This window comes from Dendropsophus ebraccatus, chromosome 4 (assembly GCF_027789765.1).
Source record: "Dendropsophus ebraccatus isolate aDenEbr1 chromosome 4, aDenEbr1.pat, whole genome shotgun sequence".
NCBI lineage: Eukaryota > Metazoa > Chordata > Amphibia > Anura > Hylidae > Dendropsophus > Dendropsophus ebraccatus.
This window is the reverse complement of record NC_091457.1, coordinates 1,699,226-1,719,081: the sequence shown is the minus strand read 5'-3', so window position 1 is coordinate 1,719,081 and position 19,856 is coordinate 1,699,226. Positions and strand designations below refer to the sequence as shown.

At 50.5% G+C, this 19,856-nt stretch overlaps 1 protein-coding gene across 5 annotated transcripts in view; it reads right to left on the bottom strand.

Annotated features, from left to right (window-relative positions):
* The window catches only part of PLEKHA7 (pleckstrin homology domain containing A7), a 144,006-nt gene that overhangs the window by 39,322 nt on the left and 84,828 nt on the right, over positions 1-19,856 (bottom strand). For all 5 annotated transcript variants that reach the window (XM_069964987.1, XM_069964986.1, XM_069964989.1 and 2 more), the window contains 5 exons: positions 13,036-13,140; positions 12,891-12,963; positions 12,714-12,814; positions 5,553-5,719; positions 3,176-4,354 (listed from right to left, as the gene is read on the bottom strand). In XM_069964987.1, the coding sequence (XP_069821088.1) occupies positions 3,176-4,354; positions 5,553-5,719; positions 12,714-12,814; positions 12,891-12,963; positions 13,036-13,140 (1,625 nt within the window). The remainder of the gene's footprint in view (positions 1-3,175; positions 4,355-5,552; positions 5,720-12,713; positions 12,815-12,890; positions 12,964-13,035; positions 13,141-19,856) is intronic.

Sequence of the window (19,856 nt, the reverse complement as noted above, 5' to 3'; positions counted from 1 at the left end):
GGCACACTGGGTGGAGGGAGAGGCATGGGGCACACTGGGTGGAGGGAGAGGCATGGGGCACACTGGGGGGAGGGATCATGGGGCACACTGGGGGAAAGGAGCATGGGGCACAGTGGGGGAGGGAGAGGCATGGGGCACAGTGGGGGAGGGAGAGGCATGGGGCACACTGGGGGAGGGAGAGGCATGGGGCACACTGGGGGAGGGAGAGGCATGGGGCACACTGGGGGGAGGGATCATGGGGCACACTGGGGGGAGGGAGCATGGGGCACACTGGGGGGAGGGAGCATGGGGCACACTGGGGGGAGGGAGCATGGGGCACACTGGGGGGAGGGAGCATGGGGCACACTGGGGGGAGGGAGCATGGGGCACACTGGGGGGAGGGAGAGGCATAGGGCACATTAAGGGAGGGAGAGGCATGGGGCACACTGGGGGGAGGGAGAGGCATGGGGCACACTGGGGGGAGGGAGCATGGGGCGGAGCATGGGCCTGGGCTCCTCCTCCAGCCGCTGAGCCGAATATCCCCTCCCTGCCGCATATGGAGGTCCCCGGAGGAGTTTGAAGAATCGGGTGTGGAAAAAAATCAAATCGATTCTCAAATTCTGGGCGAATTAATCGAATTAATTCGATTAATCGCCCAGCCCTACAGTACATGTATACAGGACCCCCTACTCCATCTATACAGTATATGTGTACAGGGCAGTATTACCAGCTGCTGCTGCCCTAAGCACTAAACCTGAGGACGCCCCAACCTCACTCACCAATTAGCTTCATGAGAGATTGGTAGGTAATAGCTCCAGAGGTCACATTTAACACCACCATACCAGACCTGACCAATACCGCCACACTGTGACTGGATAACACCGCCATACCAGACCTGACCAATACCGCTATACTGTGACTGTATAACACTGCCACACCAGACCTGACCAATACCGCCATACTGTGACTGGATAACACCGCCACACCAGACCTGACTAATACCGCCATACTGTGACTGGATAACACCGCCACACCAGACCTGACTAATACCACCATACTGTGACTGGATAACACCGCCATACCAGACCTGACCAATACTGCCATACTGTGACTGGATAACACCGCCATACCAGACCTGACCAATACCGCCATACTGTGACTGGATAACACTGCCCCACCAGACCTGACCAATACTACCATACCCCCCTTCGAAAAGACTAGATTTTCTGGCAAGTCTGAACAGGAGGTGGAAGACTAGAAAAATAAAAAAAATGTAAAAGTTTTTTCCTTCCCCCTGCTCCCTGGTGCTGCTCCCATGCAAGGTGCTGCCCTAGGCAGACCACTGCAGGTATACAGGACACTACAGGTATACAGGACCCCAAAACTATACACTACAGGTGCACAGGACCTCCACCAACTATATATGACAGGTATACAGGCCCCCCCAAACAATACACTACAGATATACAGGACCTCCACCATCTCTATACTACAGGTATACAGGACCTCCACCGACTATATACTACAGGTATACAGGATCCCAAACTATACACTAAAGGTATACAGGAACTTCACCAACTATATACGACAGGTATACAGGACCCCAAACTATACACTACAGTTATACAGCACCTCCACCAACTCTATACTACAGGTATACAGAACCCTCAAACTATACAGTACAGGTATACAGGACCCCCAAACTATATACTACAGAACACTACAGGTATACAGGACCCCAAAACTATACACTACAGGTATACAGGACCTCCACCAACTATACACTAAAGGTATACAGGACCTCCATCAACTATATACTACAGGTATACAGGACCCCAAACTATACACTACAGGTATACAGGACCCCAAAACTATACACTACAGGTATACAGGAACTCCACCAACTCTATACTACAGGTATACAGGACCCTCAAACTATACAGTACAGGTATACAGGACCCCTGAACTATATACTACAGAACACTACAGGTATACAGGACCCAAAAACTATACACTACAGGTATACAGGACCTCCACCAACTATACACTAAAGGTATACAGGACCTCCATCAACTATATACTACAGGTATACAGGACCCCAAAACTATACACTACAGGTATACAGGACCTCCACCAACTATACACTAAAGGTATACATGACCCCCACCAACTCTATACTACAGGTTTAAAGGATCCCAAACTATACACTACAGGTATACAGGACCCCAAAACTATACACTACAGGTATACAGGACTCCCAAACTTTACACTACAGGTATACAAGACCTCTACCAACCATAAACTACAGGTACACAGGGCCCTTAAACTATACACTACAGGTATTCAGGACCCCAGAACTATATACTACAGGTATACAAGACCTCCACCAACTATACACTACAGGTATCCAGGACCCTCAAACTATAAACTACAGGTATAGAACACCTCCACCAACTATACATTACAGGTATACAGCACCTTCACCAACTGTATATTACAGGCATACAGGACCCCCAACTATACAGAACAGGTATACAGAACCTCTACCAGCTTTACACTGCAGGCATAAAGTACTTCCCAAACTATACAGTACAGGTACACAGCCCCCCCCCCAATTATACACCTCCCTCAACTATACACTACAGGTATACAACCCCCCCCCCCCAATTACACACTACAGGTATACAGGACCCCCTCAACTATACACTACAGATATACAGCACCTCCCCCAACTATACACTACAGGTATACAAAATGGATGTTTGAGTTTTTAGTTTATTTTTAATGTGCATAAGCTACAATTTACATAAACAGTGCAGAATTGTAGGGTATATAAGTGGTGTGCAGCAGATGATCAACGCCCCCCCCGGCATTGCCCCTCTGGGGATAACACTGATGGATATACATATGTACAGTGTGACTGGAGTGGTGAGCAGCGGGTCAACTGCCCCTCTGAGGGAGGGGGGGGGTAACACTGGTGATCTGCCCCTCTGGGGGAGGGGGGGTAACACTGGTGATCTGCCCCTCTGGGGGGGGGGGAGGGGGGTAACACTGGTGATCTGCCCCTCTGGGGGGGAGGGGGGGTAACACTGGTGGTCTTCTCCTCTGGGGGGGAGGGGGGGGTGTAAGACTGGTGATCTGCCCCTCTAGGAGTGGTAAGACTGATGGACAGATATATACATACATATCTCCTTACCTCTTGCCGTCTGCCTTCTGGACCTTTACCCACTGCTCCACCTGGCCCATCACACTCTTCCTCTGCACTTGTTTCTCTGGATTTGCACTTGCAGGGATCCGTCTTTTGTAGACGTCGGTGCCGTTTTGCTCGGGGGGTCCAGTGCTCACCCGGAAGGAGGGGGGGAGGGTCCCGTTCCTCTCGATAATCTGGGGCGTCTGTGATATTTGGGGTCTGTAGGACTTCGTAAAGTCAGTGAATGCGGAGGGCCGGCCATTGGACAGGAGGGAGGGAATGAACTTCCCCCCATTAGAGTTTATGGTGTTCTTGTGGGCCACGTAGGCGTTCTCCCGGGTCATGGTGTCGCGGTATTGCTCTGGCTCGGCCACTTTCCGGTAGCGTTCCTTCTCAGTCAACTCCTGTTTTTGCCCCTTGTCTGCAGTAGTCCGCCGCCGTTCCTTGTTACCCTGGCTGATGTCCCTGTACCGCTCCTTTTCGCCCTGGCTGATGTCTCTGTATCCTTCCTTGTGGCCCTGGCTAATGTCTCTGTATCCTTCCTTGTGGCCCTGGCTAATGTCTCTGTATCCCTCCCTGTCGCCCTGGCTGACGTCTCTGTATCGTTCCTTATCGCCCTGGCTGACGTCCCTGTATCGTTCCTTGTCCCCCTGGCTGACGTCCCTGTATCGTTCCTTGTCCCCCTGGCTGACGTCCCTGTATCGTTCCTTGTCCCCCTGGCTGATGTCTCTGTATCGTTCCTTGTCGCCCTGGCTGATGTCTCTGTATCGTTCCTTATCGCCCTGGCTGATGTCTCTGTATCCTTCCTTGTGGCCCTGGCTGACGTCCGTGTATCGTTCCTTGTCGCCCTGGCTGACGTCCGTGTATCGTTCCTTGTCGCCCTGGCTGACGTCCGTGTATCGTTCCTTGTCCCCCTGGCTGATGTCCTTGTATCGTTCCTTGTAGCCCTGGCTGACGTCCCTGTATCGTTCCTTGTCGCCCTGGCTGACGTCCCTGTATCTGTCCTTATGGCGCCCCCTATCACCGGCGTCTTTTGGCGGACCCTCCTCGGCAGAGTTGCGCCTCGGCTCCTCCGGCTTCTGATAGCCGCCCCTGGTGCTGATGCCTTCCGGTTTTGCATAGTCTTTGAAGGCATCGATGTGATTGTTCACCGGAGCCGGCAGCCACTCCATGTCTGCCATCTCCCTGCAACAAACAGCAAAGAAGTCGTAAAGGTGACGGCATGAAGGCTGCGCGGCTCCGGGGAGGATATCTCATCCGCAGCCCGGACACCTCCGGAGGATATTACTGCTGAGCTCAGGAGCAGATCCCTGCCGGATAGAGAGCGGCATTAACACTCGCAGCCCCGGCCGACACATAGTCAATAACGCAGGCTGCACAATGTCAATGAGACAATTACACAACCTGAAGACGGAAACAGTCAGCATGGGGGGGGGGGCACCGCTAATGACCACAGGGGGAGGAGGGGGACTGACAGTAGCATACCCCAGACCCCTGTGACCTCCCCTTACAGAGTTCCAAAATCCTGTGACCTCCCAGTACAGAGCCCCAGAACCCTGTGACCTCCCAGTACAGACACCCACACCCCTGTGACCTCCCACTACAGAGGCCCAGAAACCTGTGACCTCCCAGTACATATCCCCACACCCTGGTGACCTCCCATTACAGAGCCCCAGAACCCTGTAACCTCCCACTACAGAGCCCCATATCCTGTGATCTCCCAGCACAGACCCCCTCATCCCTGTGACCTCCCAGTACAGACCCCCACATCCTGTGACCTCCCAGTACAGAACCCCGGACCCCTGTAATCTCCCAGTACAGAACCCCGGACCCCTGTGACCTCCCAGTACAGAACCCCGGACCCCTGTGACCTCCCAGTACAGAACCCCGGACCCCTGTGACCTCCCAGTACAGAACCCCGGACCCCTGTGACCTCCCAGTACAGAACCCCGGACCCCTGTGACCTCCCAGTACAGAACCCCGGACCCCTGTGACCTCCCAGTACAGAACCCCGGACCCCTGTGACCTCCCAGTACAGAACCCCGGACCCCTGTGACCTCCCAGTACAGAACCCCGGACCCCTGTGACCTCCCAGTACAGAACCCCGGACCCCTGTGATGTCCCAGTACAGAACCCTGGACCCCTGTGACCTCCCAGTACAGACCCCCACATCCTGTGACCTCCCAGTACAGAACCCCGGACCCCTGTGACCTCCCAGTACAGAACCCCGGACCCCTGTGACCTCCCAGTACAGAACCCCGGACCCCTGTGACCTTCCAGTACAGTCCCCTGGACCCCAGACTGTAATCCTCAGTAAGGACTGACACCCACAGTGGTCTATAAGGGAGGAGATACATTAAATGGCGCTGTTGGCACTGCTCACCTTCTGCTGTCGGGGGCGCTCTGGATCAGCGCAGCTTGGTTCATCACTCGGATCCAGCCGTTGGCGTCCTCCTGGGTGTCGGCGCTGAAGTAGTAGGTCCTCATGCTGGATTGATCCCGGAGAGAGTCCGCCCGCTGAATGTACGCCCGCATCCCAGTGTGCACCGCCTGTAACATAAAGGGGTCACCGTCACCACCACTCCGAGCAGAGGCCCCCAATGTAAGGAGAGAAGCTCAACACCCCACATCTTTACCAGGAGAGAAGCCCATCACTCCCAGCGGAGATCTGCAGCCACTCTCATCGTCTCATTAACCCCGCACAGTGAGCGATGAATGGGCAGCCTGTGTGTCGGGGCCGCTCCCACCCCATGACCGCCACTCTGGAAGTTAACATGAAGTGACAGGCATTGAGCGTGCCATCACTGGAATCAGCAAATCTCTGGGATCTAAGCCCCCGACCTGTTTACTCAGCCAGAGAGACAATGTCCGGGGGATACAGTGTAGCCTCAGCCACAATAACTGGCACCTTACTGGCATCTAGTGATATAATCCGCACCTCACTGGCATCTAGTGATATAATCCGCACCTCACCGGCAACTATTGATATAATCCGCGCCTTACCGGCAACTAGTGATATAATCCGCACATCACCGGAATCTAGTGATATAATCCGCACCTCAACGGCATCTAGTGACATAATCCGCACCTCAACGGCATCTAGTGATATAATCCGCACCTCAACAGCATCTAGTGATATAATCCGCACCTCAACGGCATCTAGTGATATAATCCGCACCTCACCGGCAACTATTGATATAATCCGCGCTTTACCGACAACTAGTGATATAATCCGCGCCTTACCGGCAACTAGTGATATAATCCGCACATCACTGGAATCTAGTGATATAATCCGCACATCACCGGAATCTAGTGATATAATCCGCACATCACCGGAATCTAGTGATATAATCCGCACCTCACCGGAATCTAGTGATATAATCCGCACCTCACCGGCAACTAGTGATATAATCCGCACCTCAACCGCATCTAGTGATATAATCCGCACCTCAACAGCATCTAGTGATATAATCCGCACCTCAACAGCATCTAGTGATCTAATCCGCACCTCAACGGCATCTAGTGATATAATCCGCACCTCACTGGCATCTAGTGATATAATCCGCACCTCACCGGCAACTAGTGATATAATCCGCGCCTTACCGGCAACTAGTGATATAATCCGCACATCACCGGAATCTAGTGATATAATCCGCACATCACCGGCAACTAGTGATTTATAATCCGCACCTCAACGGCACCTAGTGATATAATCCGCGCCTTACCGGCAACTAGTGATATAATCCGCACATCACCGGAATCTAGTGATATAATCCGCACATCACCGGCAACTAGTGATTTATAATCCGCACCTCACCGGCAACTATTGATATAATCCGCGCCTTACCGGCAACTAGTGATATAATCCGCACATCACCGGCATCTAGTGATATAATCCGCACCTCACCGCCAACTATTCATATAATCCACACCTCACCGGCATCTAGTGATATAATCCGCACCTCAACGGCATCTAGTGATATAATCCGCACCTCAACGGCATCTAGTGATATAATCCGCACCTCACCGGCATCTAGTGATATAATCCGCACCTCACCGGCATCTAGTGATATAATCCGCACCTCACTGGCATCTAGTGATATAATCCGCACCTCACCGACAACTAGTGATATAATCCGCACATGTACACCCAAGAATGGGGTGTTCCCCATGTGGGAATTGTGTGGCATGCCCTAATATCTCTAAGGTAGGGACATTTCAAACCGCAGATGGTACAAGAGAATATACTATTCGGGACTATGTGTCCTGGAAGGCTACGTTCACACAGAGCAAAAGGAGCGGATTACGCAAGGAAATATTTCCGCCTGAAATCAACTGACGCTGAATTCCGAGCAGAATATAAGCAGAATGCAAGCAGAATCCCTGCGTATTCTGCTAGGAAAGTGTTCAGCTCGTAATCAGCTCTTGACAAATTCAGCGCGGAATACTCGAAGAATCCGCGCTGAATCCGCATGCATTCAGCGCTGAAATTCAGCGAGTATTTGGTGAGTAAACTAGACTATACCAGAACATATACTACAATCCTCCTCCCCCCCCCTTTTCCCCATTTCCGCGCTGATTCAGCGAGTAATTTCCGCTTGTATTACGCTTGTATTCCGCGCTGAATCCGCGCTGAAACAGAAAATCAGAGCCCCATTGATTTGTATAGGCTTTCGCTAGCGGAAGAATGAACATGTTCATTCTTCTGGCGGAAAGCGGATTAGTTCAGTGCGGAAATTCCACTGTGTGAACTGCAGAGCAGAATCTCCATTCAACACAATGGAAATTAGCTCTGCACCTATTTTAACGGCTGAAATTTCAGCGCTGATTCAGCGCAGAAATTCAGCTGCTTTTGCTCAGTGGGAACGAGCCCTAATAGTACACATGTGGTATACTATGCCACTTGTGGTTGCGTTAAAATAAACGTGGGCTTGACCGCACGTGAATTAAAAGTCAGGGTAAGAGAACATGTAAGGGGCATAGTGGCAGCCAAAGATGTGGAAGATGTGGATACTCTAAAAACAATTCCCCGTCACTTCAAAATGTTCCATGGAAGTGACCCAAAAAGTTTCCAAGTGAGAGGGATTGAAAAGGTCAAGGTCGGAATTAGAGGTGGCAATGTGAGGAAGATCTTGGCCCAGAAGGAATGCCGCTGGATAACATTATTAGGTACAGTGGCTCCCGCTGGGCTCAATGAGAATTGCAGCTTTGTTCCATTTTTAGGAACCCGTAGTCTTTCTGTGACTTACTTTGGTACTAAGGTTTCTTCTTTTTCTGTACTTTATTTCTCTCTGTTATGATAGGTTTCTCTGCCTATTATAGGGTGTGAGATTTCAAGATATCCGGAATCTGGGATGGATCGACTATGCTAACTAAATAACTTTCTGTGGACCTGATTATGTTATTGGGATTATAGGATTGCATTATTGAGGGATAATATAAATAATATGTAAATAAATTAATTAATAGAGAAAATGTTTTTCAACACTATTCACATCATGCAGTCATAGCAGGTTTTTCACTTGTTGCGTTTTATATGTATTTAGAGATTTTTTGATTGTCACCACATCATCTATTTATCAATTTATTGTTGGCACTTTATATTCACCCCTTATTTTGATTATGTATTCACAATAGATTATGAATTATATATATATATACACGTTTTTTATTATAAATTACACTTATTTATTTCTAGGTATATTTTGTATTTATCAATGATCACGGTTGAGTCATAATTTTTACATTATTTTATTAGAGATATATATCTTAACATACTATCAGGCCACCGCTGCCCCAGAGAGTATTGGGTTAAATCTGGGACTCCTTTGCTGAAGGGTGAGCGCGCCCGACGGGTTGTTGATGCTGGAGTCGCTTTCGGGCGGCCTCAATTCCCTCCGTGCGCATGTCTGTGACGTCAGACGCCGCGGCCATGCGTACGTGGGGTGAGCCGCTGACCCGGAAGTGAAATTAAGCAATTAGGAGTCCATCACATATAAGGGAGAAGGGGATAGAGAAGGGGGTGTTCCCTGAGGAAGCCGGGGTTGGTGAAACAATCGTAGGGACAGTCGTGACCCACATAGTTATTATGGGCGAGTGGTAAATACTATGGAGATTTTGTATTGTCTGTAGATAATTATATTGTCCTTTTACTAATATGGTGGCTATGTTCACGTATCTCTGACACTGTAGTAGACGCTTTCTAACACTCACAATCTGGTTAATTATTTATGTGGGTCATTTTTTATATGTAATTTTATTATTGTGTGGTTATTTTAAAAGTATATATACATTTTTTATGCAATATTTGATTTTTAATCATGTTACGTTATGCATCATGGTAAATAAATTTCATATTATTCAGACTCTATGCCCATAGTTTTTGTTGTGTATCCACTCCCTGGATCTTATTGTGTAAACTGCAACAGATCTGCAGCCAAAATCTTTATCCACATGGAAATAAACCGCGGTAAGGATCGGTGATCTGGAACAATGTGATTTTTGATGTGGATTTCACATCTGATTTTTGTGTAAGATCTGCGGTGTTACCGATACCATCCAGGAACCTGCGGTGTGTGACCGATACCATCCAGGAGCCTGCGGTGTTACCGATACCATCCAGGAGCCTGCGGTGTTACCGATACCATCCAGGAGCCTGCGGTGTGACCGATACCATCCAGGAGCCTGCGGTGTTACTGATACCATCCAGGAACCTGCGGTGTGTGACCGATACCATCCAGGAGCCTGCGGTGTTACCGATACCATCCAGGAGCCTGCGGTGTTACCGATACCATCCAGGAGCCTGCGGTGTGACCGATACCATCCAGGAGCCTGCGGTGTGTGACCGATACCATCCAGGAGCCTGCGGTGTGTGACCGATACCATCCAGGAGCCTGCGGTGTGTGACCGATACCATCCAGGAGCCTGCGGTGTTACTGATACCATCCAGGAACCTGCGGTGTGTGACCGATACCATCCAGGAGCCTGCGGTGTTACTGATACCATCCAGGAACCTGCGGTGTGTGACCGATACCATCCAGGAGCCTGCGGTGTTACCGATACCATCCAGGAGCCTGCGGTGTTACCGATACCATCCAGGAGCCTGCGGTGTTACCAATACCATCCAGGAGCCTGCGGTGTTACCAATACCATCCAGGAACCTGCGGTGTGTGACCGATACCATCCAGGAGCCTGCGGTGTGTGACCGATACCATCCAGGAGCCTGCGGTGTTACTGATACCATCCAGGAGCCTGCGGTGTTACTGATACCATCCAGGATCCTGCGGTGTGTGACCGATACCATCCAGGATCCTGCGGTGTTACCGATACCATCCAGGAGCCTGCGGTGTTACCGATACCATCCAGGAGCCTGCGGTGTTACCGATACCATCCAGGAGCCTGCGGTGTTACCGATACCATCCAGGAGCCTGCGGTGTTACCGATACCATCCAGGAGCCTGCGGTGTTACCGATACCATCCAGGAGCCTGCGGTGTTACCGATACCATCCAGGAGCCTGCGGTGTTACCGATACCATCCAGGAGCCTGCGGTGTTACCGATACCATCCAGGAGCCTGCGGTGTTACTGATACCATCCAGGAGCCTGCGGTGTTACTGATACCATCCAGGAGCCTGCGGTGTGTGACCGATACCATCCAGGAGCCTGCGGTGTGTGACCGATACCATCCAGGAGCCTGCGGTGTGTGACCGATACCATCCAGGAGCCTGCGGTGTGTGACCGATACCATCCAGGAGCCTGCGGTGTGTGACCGATACCATCCAGGAGCCTGCGGTGTGTGACCGATACCATCCAGGAGCCTGCGGTGTGTGACCGATACCATCCAGGAGCCTGCGGTGTGTGACCGATACCATCCAGGAGCCTGCGGTGTTACCGATACCATCCAGGAGCCTGCGGTGTGTGACCGATACCATCCAGGAGCCTGCGGTGTTACCGATACCATCCAGGAGCCTGCGGTGTTACCGATACCATCCAGGAGCCTGCGGTGTTACAGATACCATCCAGGAGCCTGCGGTGTGTGACCGATACCATCCAGGAGCCTGCGGTGTTACCGATACCATCCAGGAGCCTGCGGTGTGTGACTGATACCATCCAGGAGCCTGCGGTGTTACTGATACCATCCAGGAGCCTGCGGTGTTACCGATACCATCCAGGAGCCTGCGGTGTTACCGATACCATCCAGGAGCCTGCGGTGTTACCGATACCATCCAGGAGCCTGCGGTGTTACCGATACCATCCAGGAGCCTGCGGTGTTACCGATACCATCCAGGAGTCTGCTACCTGCGCTGTTTACTGCCGGTTCTTTTCCGGTTATGGCACACACTTACATTTTTCTCACGTTTGCTCTGCGCTGACCTCACTGCAGGGGGCGGAGCTCCCACATAAATGATCAGCGTCCGCAGTCAACCATGCAGAACAGATCGCTCGGCCTCAGACGGAAGGAATGCGGAAAACAATTAGAGATGAATGAGATAGTGAGAAGCCGGGGAGCGCAAGGAGCGCTGCAGACACGCAGGGCCTGGGGCTCCACACTGATCCTAGCTGGATACTGCAGGACCTGGCGCCATGATGTCATAGGTTATACCAGATCCAGCACCGCATGATGTCATAGATTATACCAGATCCAGCACCGCATGATGTCATCAATTATAACAGATCCAGCACCGCATGATGTCAAAGGTTATAACAGATCCAGTACCGCATGATGTCAAAGGTTATAACAGATCCAGCACTGCATGATGTCATAGGTTATACCAGATCCAGCACCGCATGACGTCATCAATTATAACAGATCCAGCACCGCATGACGTCATAGATTCTAACAGACCCAGCACCGCATGATGTCATAGATTATAATAGATCCAGCACTGCATGACGTCATCAATTATAACAGATCCAGCACCGCATGATGTCATAGATTATAACAGATCCAGCACTGCATGATGTCATCAATTACAACAGATCCAGCACCGCATGATGTCAAAGGTTATACCAGATCCAGCACCACATGACGTCATCAATTATAACAGATCCAGCACCGCATGATGTCATCAATTATAACAGATCCAGCACCGCATGATGTCATAGATTATAGCAGATCCAGCGCCGCATGATGTCATCAATTATAACAGACCCAGCACGCATGATGTCATAGGTTAAAACAGATCCAGCACCACATGACGTCATCAATTATAACAGATCCAGCACCACATGACGTCATCAATTATAACAGATCCAGCACCGCATGACGTCATCAATTATAACAGATCCAGCACCGCTATTCATGATGTCATCGATTATAACAGATCCAGAGCCACTCTATGATGTCACAGATTATAATATATGTAGTGCAGTGCTTTATGATGTCATAGATTATACTAGATCTATGAGGTCATCGATCAGAACAAATCCTGTGCCAACAATCAGATCCTAGTTGGCTATTATGGGTGTCCCTGTGGGGGAGGGGGTGACTACACACAGATGGGCGTCCTCCTCCACCAATCACGCTGCACACAGACCCTGGTTACCTTAAAGGAGAACTTGCGGTTGAGGCGATCCTCCAGCGCTGTGGGGGAGATGGTGTAACCCAGGAGGGGGATGCTGCCCAGGACGGCCTCTTCCCTGCTGTCTGTATGGGGGAGAGCAGGGTGAGTATGACATGTTATTACAGTGCGGTTATTACGCTCCTCCTCCATACTCCTCACCTTTATAGTAAAAGAGACAGTGATCAGAGAGCAGAAACCAGCGCCGCTTCCACAGCTTCATCCCTGCACTGTCCTGTAGGGGGCACAAGAAGACAATGAGGACATGGCTGACACTAGCGCCCCCGACCACCGGCCCTGCACCCACCTGCTTGTAGAGCCATCCCCGCACCAGCACCGGCACACTGGGGTTCCTCTTTATGGACTGGTTTCTCTTGCCGAAACTGTAAACCTTCCCCACGGATTTAGGAGCCTGAAGATGACATCACAGAGAAGGTAAGGTATAAACGGGGAATACACATAAAGATGGCGGCTTATACATCAGGGGCGCACGGTGCAGAGGAATATACATACAGCGGCCTAAAGATGGCGGCTTATACATCAGGGGCGCACTGTGCAGAGGAATATATATACAGCGGCCTAAAGATGGCGGCTTATACATCAGGGGGCGCACGGTGCAGAGGAATATATATACAGCGGCCTAAAGATGGCGGCTTATACATCAGGGGCGCACGGTGCAGAGGAATATATATACACAGCAGCAGTAAAGATGGCGGCTTATACATCAGGGGGCGCACGGTGCAGAGGAATATACATACAGCGGCCTAAAGATGGCGGCTTATACATCAGGGGCGCACTGTGCAGAGGAATATATATACAGCGGCCTAAAGATGGCGGCTTATACATCAGGGGGCGCACGGTGCAGAGGAATATATATACAGCGGCCTAAAGATGGCGGCTTATACATCAGGGGCGCATGGTGCAGAGGAATATACATACAGCGGCCTAAAGATGGCGGCTTATACATCAGGGGCGCACTGTGCAGAGGAATATATATACAGTGGCCTAAAGATGGCGGCTTATACATCAGGGGCGCACGGTGCAGAGGAATATATATACAGCGGCCTAAAGATGGCGGCTTATACATCAGGGGCGCACGGTGCAGAGGAATATATATACAGCGGCCTACAGATGGCGGCTTATACATCAGGGGCGCACGGTGCAGAGGAATATATATACAGCGGCCTAAAGATGGCGGCTTATACATCAGGGGCGCACGGTGCAGAGGAATATATATACAGCGGCCTAAAGATGGCGGCTTATACATCAGGGGGCGCACGGTGCAGAGGAATATATATACAGCGGCCTAAAGATGGCGGCTTATACATCAGGGGGCGCACGGTGCAGAGGAATATATATACAGCGGCCTAAAGATGGCGGCTTATACATCAGGGGCGCACGGTGCAGAGGAATATATATACAGCGGCCTAAAGATGGCGGCTTATACATCAGGGGGCGCACGGTGCAGAGGAATATATATACACAGCAGCAGTAAAGATGGCGGCTTATACATCAGGGGGCGCACAGTGCAGAGGAATATATATACAGCGGCCTAAAGATGGCGGCTTATACATCAGGGGCGCACGGTGCAGAGGAATATATATACAGCGGCCTAAAGATGGCGGCTTATACATCAGGGGCGCACGGTGCAGAGGAATATATATACAGCGGCCTAAAGATGGCGGCTTATACATCAGGGGCGCACGGTGCAGAGGAATATATATACAGCGGCCTAAAGATGGCGGCTTATACATCAGGGGCGCACGGTGCAGAGGAATATATATACAGCGGCCTAAAGATGGCGGCTTATACATCAGGGGCGCACGGTGCAGAGGAATATATATACACAGCAGCAGTAAAGATGGCGGCTTATACATCAGGGGCGCACGGTGCAGAGGAATATATATACAGCGGCCTAAAGATGGCGGCTTATACATCAGGGGGCACACGGTGCAGAGGAATATATATACAGCGGCCTAAAGATGGCGGCTTATACATCAGGGGCGCACGGTGCAGAGGAATATATATACAGCGGCCTAAAGATGGCGGCTTATACATCAGGGGCGCACGGTGCAGAGGAATATATATACACAGCAGCAGTAAAGATGGCGGCTTATACATCAGGGGCGCACGGTGCAGAGGAATATATATACAGCAGCAGTAAAGATGGCGGCTTATACATCAGGGGCGCACGGTGCAGACGAATATATATACAGCGGCCTAAAGATGGCGGCTTATACATCAGGGGCGCACGGTGCAGAGGAATATATATACAGCGGCCTAAAGATGGCGGCTTATACATCAGGGGCGCACGGTGCAGAGGAATATATATACAGCGGCCTAAAGATGGCGGCTTATACATCAGGGGCGCACGGTGCAGAGTAATATATATACAGCGGCCTAAAGATGGCGGCTTATACATCAGGGGCGCACGGTGCAGAGGAATATATATACACAGCAGCAGTAAAGATGGCGGCTTATACATCAGGGGCGCACGGTGCAGAGGAATATATATACAGCGGCCTAAAGATGGCGGCTTATACATCAGGGGGCGCACGGTGCAGAGGAATATACATACAGCGGCCTAAAGATGGCGGCTTATACATCAGGGGGCGCATGGTGCAGAGGAATATATATACAGCGGCCTAAAGATGGCGGCTTATACATCAGGGGCGCACGGTGCAGAGGAATATATATACACAGCAGCATAAAGATGGAGGCTTATACATCAGGGGCGCACGGTGCAGAGGAATATATATACAGCGGCCTAAAGATGGCGGCTTATACATCAGGGGGCGCACGGTGCAGAGGAATATATATACAGCGGCCTAAAGATGGCGGCTTATACATCAGGGGAGCACGGTGCAGAGGAATATATATACAGCGGCCTAAAGATGGCGGCTTATACATCAGGGGGCGCACGGTGCAGAGGAATATATATACACAGCAGCAGTAAAGTTGGCGGCTTATACATCAGGGGCGCACGGTGCAGAGGAATATATATACAGCGGCCTAAAGATGGCGGCTTATACATCAGGGGCGCACGGTGAAGAGGAAAATATATACAGCGGCCTAAAGATGGCGGCTTATACATCAGGGGGCGGACGGTGCAGAGGAATATTTATACAGCAGCATAAAGATGGCGGCTTATACATCAGGGGTGCACGGTGCAGAGGAATATATATACACAGCAGCCTAAAGATGGCGGCTTATACATCAGGGGCACACGGTGCAGAGGAATATATATACACAGCAGCAGTAAAGATGGCGGCTTATACATCAGGGGGCGCACGGTGCAGAGGAATATATATACAGCGGCCTAAAGATGGCGCTTATACATCAGGGGCGCACGGTGCAGAGGAATATATACACAGCAGCAGTAAAGATGGCGGCTTATACATCAGGGGCGCACGGTGCAGAGGAATATATACACAGCAGCAGTAAAGATGGCGGCTTATACATCAGGGGGCGCACGGTGCAGAGGAAGATGCTCCCCGTAACTACAACTCTCAGCATGCCCACACAGACAACCTCTAGGCATGCTGGGAGCTGTACTTGGACTGTTATACACTGTGTACTATCGTAGTATATACCATATCCAGTGTATCCCTCCCCCCAAATTCTTCGCAGACACATTGCGCCGCACTCCTCATATGCATTGCAAATTCTTAAGTTCCTGAGTGATCTGCACGATTGTGTCACACAGCCACCCCGCAGCAGCAGCCGGGGGGGGGGGTCTCACGGTAATAACAGTACACCCGGCCAAGGACCAGCTGGGGGTATAAACAATGGGGTCTCACAGTAATAACAGCACCAGGCTGGGGGTGTAAACAATGGGGTCTCACAGTAATAACAGGACCATCCAGGGGTGTAAACAATGGGGTCTCACAGTAATAACAGGACCATCCAGGGGTGTAAACAATGGGGTCTCAAAGTAATAACAGGGCCGGCCTGGGGTGTCACAATGATAACAGGACCAGCAGGGGGTGTAAACAATAGGGGCTTACAATGAACATAGGACCAGCCATGGGAGTAAACAATGGTGTCTCACAGTAATAACAGGACCGGCCTGGGGTGTAAACAATGGGGACTCACAGTAATAACAGGACCGGCCTGGGGTGTAAACAATGGGGTCTCACAGTGATAACAGGACTAGCCAGGGGTGTAAACAATGGGGTCTCACAGTAATAACAGGACCAGTCTGGGGTGTAAACAATGGGGTCTTACAGAAATAACAGGACCGGCCTGGGGTGTAACCAATTGGGTCTCACAGTAATAACAGGACCAATCAGGGGTATAAACAATGGGGTCTCACAGTAATAACAGGACCAGTCTGGGGTGTAAGCAATGGGGTCTCATAGTAATAACAGGACCAGTCTGGGGTATAAACAATGGGGTCTCACAGTAATAACAGGACCGGCCTGGGGTGTAAACAATGGGGTCTCACAGTAATAACAGGACCGGCCTGGGGTATAAACAATGGGGTCTCATAGTGATAACAGGACCGGCCTGGGGTGTAAACAATGGGGTCTCGCAGTAATAACAGGACCATCCAGGGGTATAAACAATGGGATCTTACAGTAATAACAGGACCAGGCTGGGGTGTAAACAATGGGGTCTCACAGTAATAACAGGACCATCCTGGGGTGTAAACAATGGGGTCTCACAGTAATAACAGGACCGGCCTGGGGTATAAACAATGGGGTCTCACAGTAATAACAGGACCAGTCTGGGGTGTAAACAATGGGGTCTCACAGTAATAACAGGACCAGTCTGGGGTATAAACAATGGGGTCTCACAGAAATAACAGGACCAGGCTGGGGTGTAAACAATGGGGTCTCAGAGTAATAACAGGACCAGCCTGGGGTGTAAACAATGGGGTCTCACAGTAATAACAGGACCGGCCTGGGGTGTAAACAATGGGGACTCACAGTGATAACAGGACCAGCCTGGGGTGTAAACAATGGGGTCTCACAGTGATAACAGGACTAGCCAGGGGTGTAAACAATGGGGTCTCACAGTAATAACAGGACCAGTCTGGGGTGTAAACAATGGGGTCTTACAGAAATAACAGGACCGGCCTGGGGTGTAACCAATTGGGTCTCACAGTAATAACAGGACCAATCAGGGGTATAAACAATGGGGTCTCACAGTAATAACAGGACCAGCCTAGGGTGTAAACAATGGGGTCTCACAGTAATAACAGGACCGGCCTGGGGTATAAACAATCGGGTCTCACAGTAATAACAGGACCAGCCTAGGGTGTAAACAATGGGGTCTCACAGTAATAACAGGACCAGCCTGGGATGTAACCAATGGGGTCTCGCAGTAATAACAGGACCATCCAGGGGTATAAACAATGGGATCTTACAGTAATAACAGCACCAGGCTGGGGTGTAAACAATGGGGTCTCACAGTAATAACAGGACCATCCTGGGGTGTAAACAATGGGGTCTCACAGTAATAACAGGACCATCCAGGGGTATAAACAATGGGGTCTCACAGTAATAACAGGACCAGTCTGGGGTGTAAACAATGGGGTCTCACAGTAATAACAGGACCAGTCTGGGGTATAAACAATGGGGTCTCACAGAAATAACAGAACCAGGCTGGGGTGTAAACAATGGGGTCTCAGAGTAATAACAGGACCAGCCTGGGGTGTAAACAATGGGGTCTCACAGTAATAACAGGACCGGCCTGGGGTGTAAACAATGGGGTCTCACGGTAATAACAGGACCGGCCTGGGGTGTAAACAATGGGGTCTCACAGTAATAACAGGACCAGGCTGGGGTGTAAACAATGGGGTCTCACAGTAATAACAGGACCATCCAGGGGTATAAACAATGGGGTCTCACAGTAATAACAGGACCAGTCTGGGGTATAAACAATGGGGTCTCACAGTGATAACAGGACCGGCCTGGGGTGTAAACAATGGGGTCTCACAGTAATAACAGGACCAGTCTGGGGTATAAACAATGGGGTCTCACAGTAATAACAGGACCGGCCTGGGGTGTAAACAATGGGGTCTCACAGTAATAACAGGACCGGCCTGGGGTATAAACAATGGGGTCTCACAGTAATAACAGGACCGGCCTGGGGTGTAAACAATGGGGTCTCACAGTAATAACAGGACCAGTCTGGGGTGTAAACAATGGGGTCTTACAGAAATAACAGGACCGGCCTGGGGTGTAACCAATTGGGTCTCACAGTAATAACAGGACCAATCAGGGGTATAAACAATGGGGTCTCACAGTAATAACAGGACCAGCCTAGGGTGTAAACAATGGGGTCTCACAGTAATAACAGGACCGGCCTGGGGTATAAACAATCGGGTCTCACAGTAATAACAGGACCAGCCTAGGGTGTAAACAATGGGGTCTCACAGTAATAACAGGACCAGCCTGGGATGTAACCAATGGGGTCTCGCAGTAATAACAGGACCATCCAGGGGTATAAACAATGGGATCTTACAGTAATAACAGCACCAGGCTGGGGTGTAAACAATGGGGTCTCACAGTAATAACAGGACCATCCTGGGGTGTAAACAATGGGGTCTCACAGTAATAACAGGACTGGCCTGGGGTATAAACAATGGGGTCTCACAGTAATAACAGGACCAGTCTGGGGTGTAAACAATGGGGTCTCACAGTAATAACAGGACCAGTCTGGGGTATAAACAATGGGGTCTCACAGAAATAACAGAACCAGGCTGGGGTGTAAACAATGGGGTCTCAGAGTAATAACAGGACCAGCCTGGGGTGTAAACAATGGGGTCTCACAGTAATAACAGGACCGGCCTGGGTGTAAACAATGGGGTCTCACGGTAATAACAGGACCGGCCTGGGGTGTAAACAATGGGGTCTCACAGTAATAACAGGACCAGGCTGGGGTGTAAACAATGGGGTCTCACAGTAATAACAGGACCATCCAGGGGTATAAACAATGGGGTCTCACAGTAATAACAGGACCAGTCTGGGGTATAAACAATGGGGTCTCACAGTGATAACAGGACCGGCCTGGGGTGTAAACAATGGGGTCTCACAGTAATAACAGGACCAGTCTGGGGTATAAACAATGGGGTCTCACAGTAATAACAGGACCGGCCTGGGGTGTAAACAATGGGGTCTC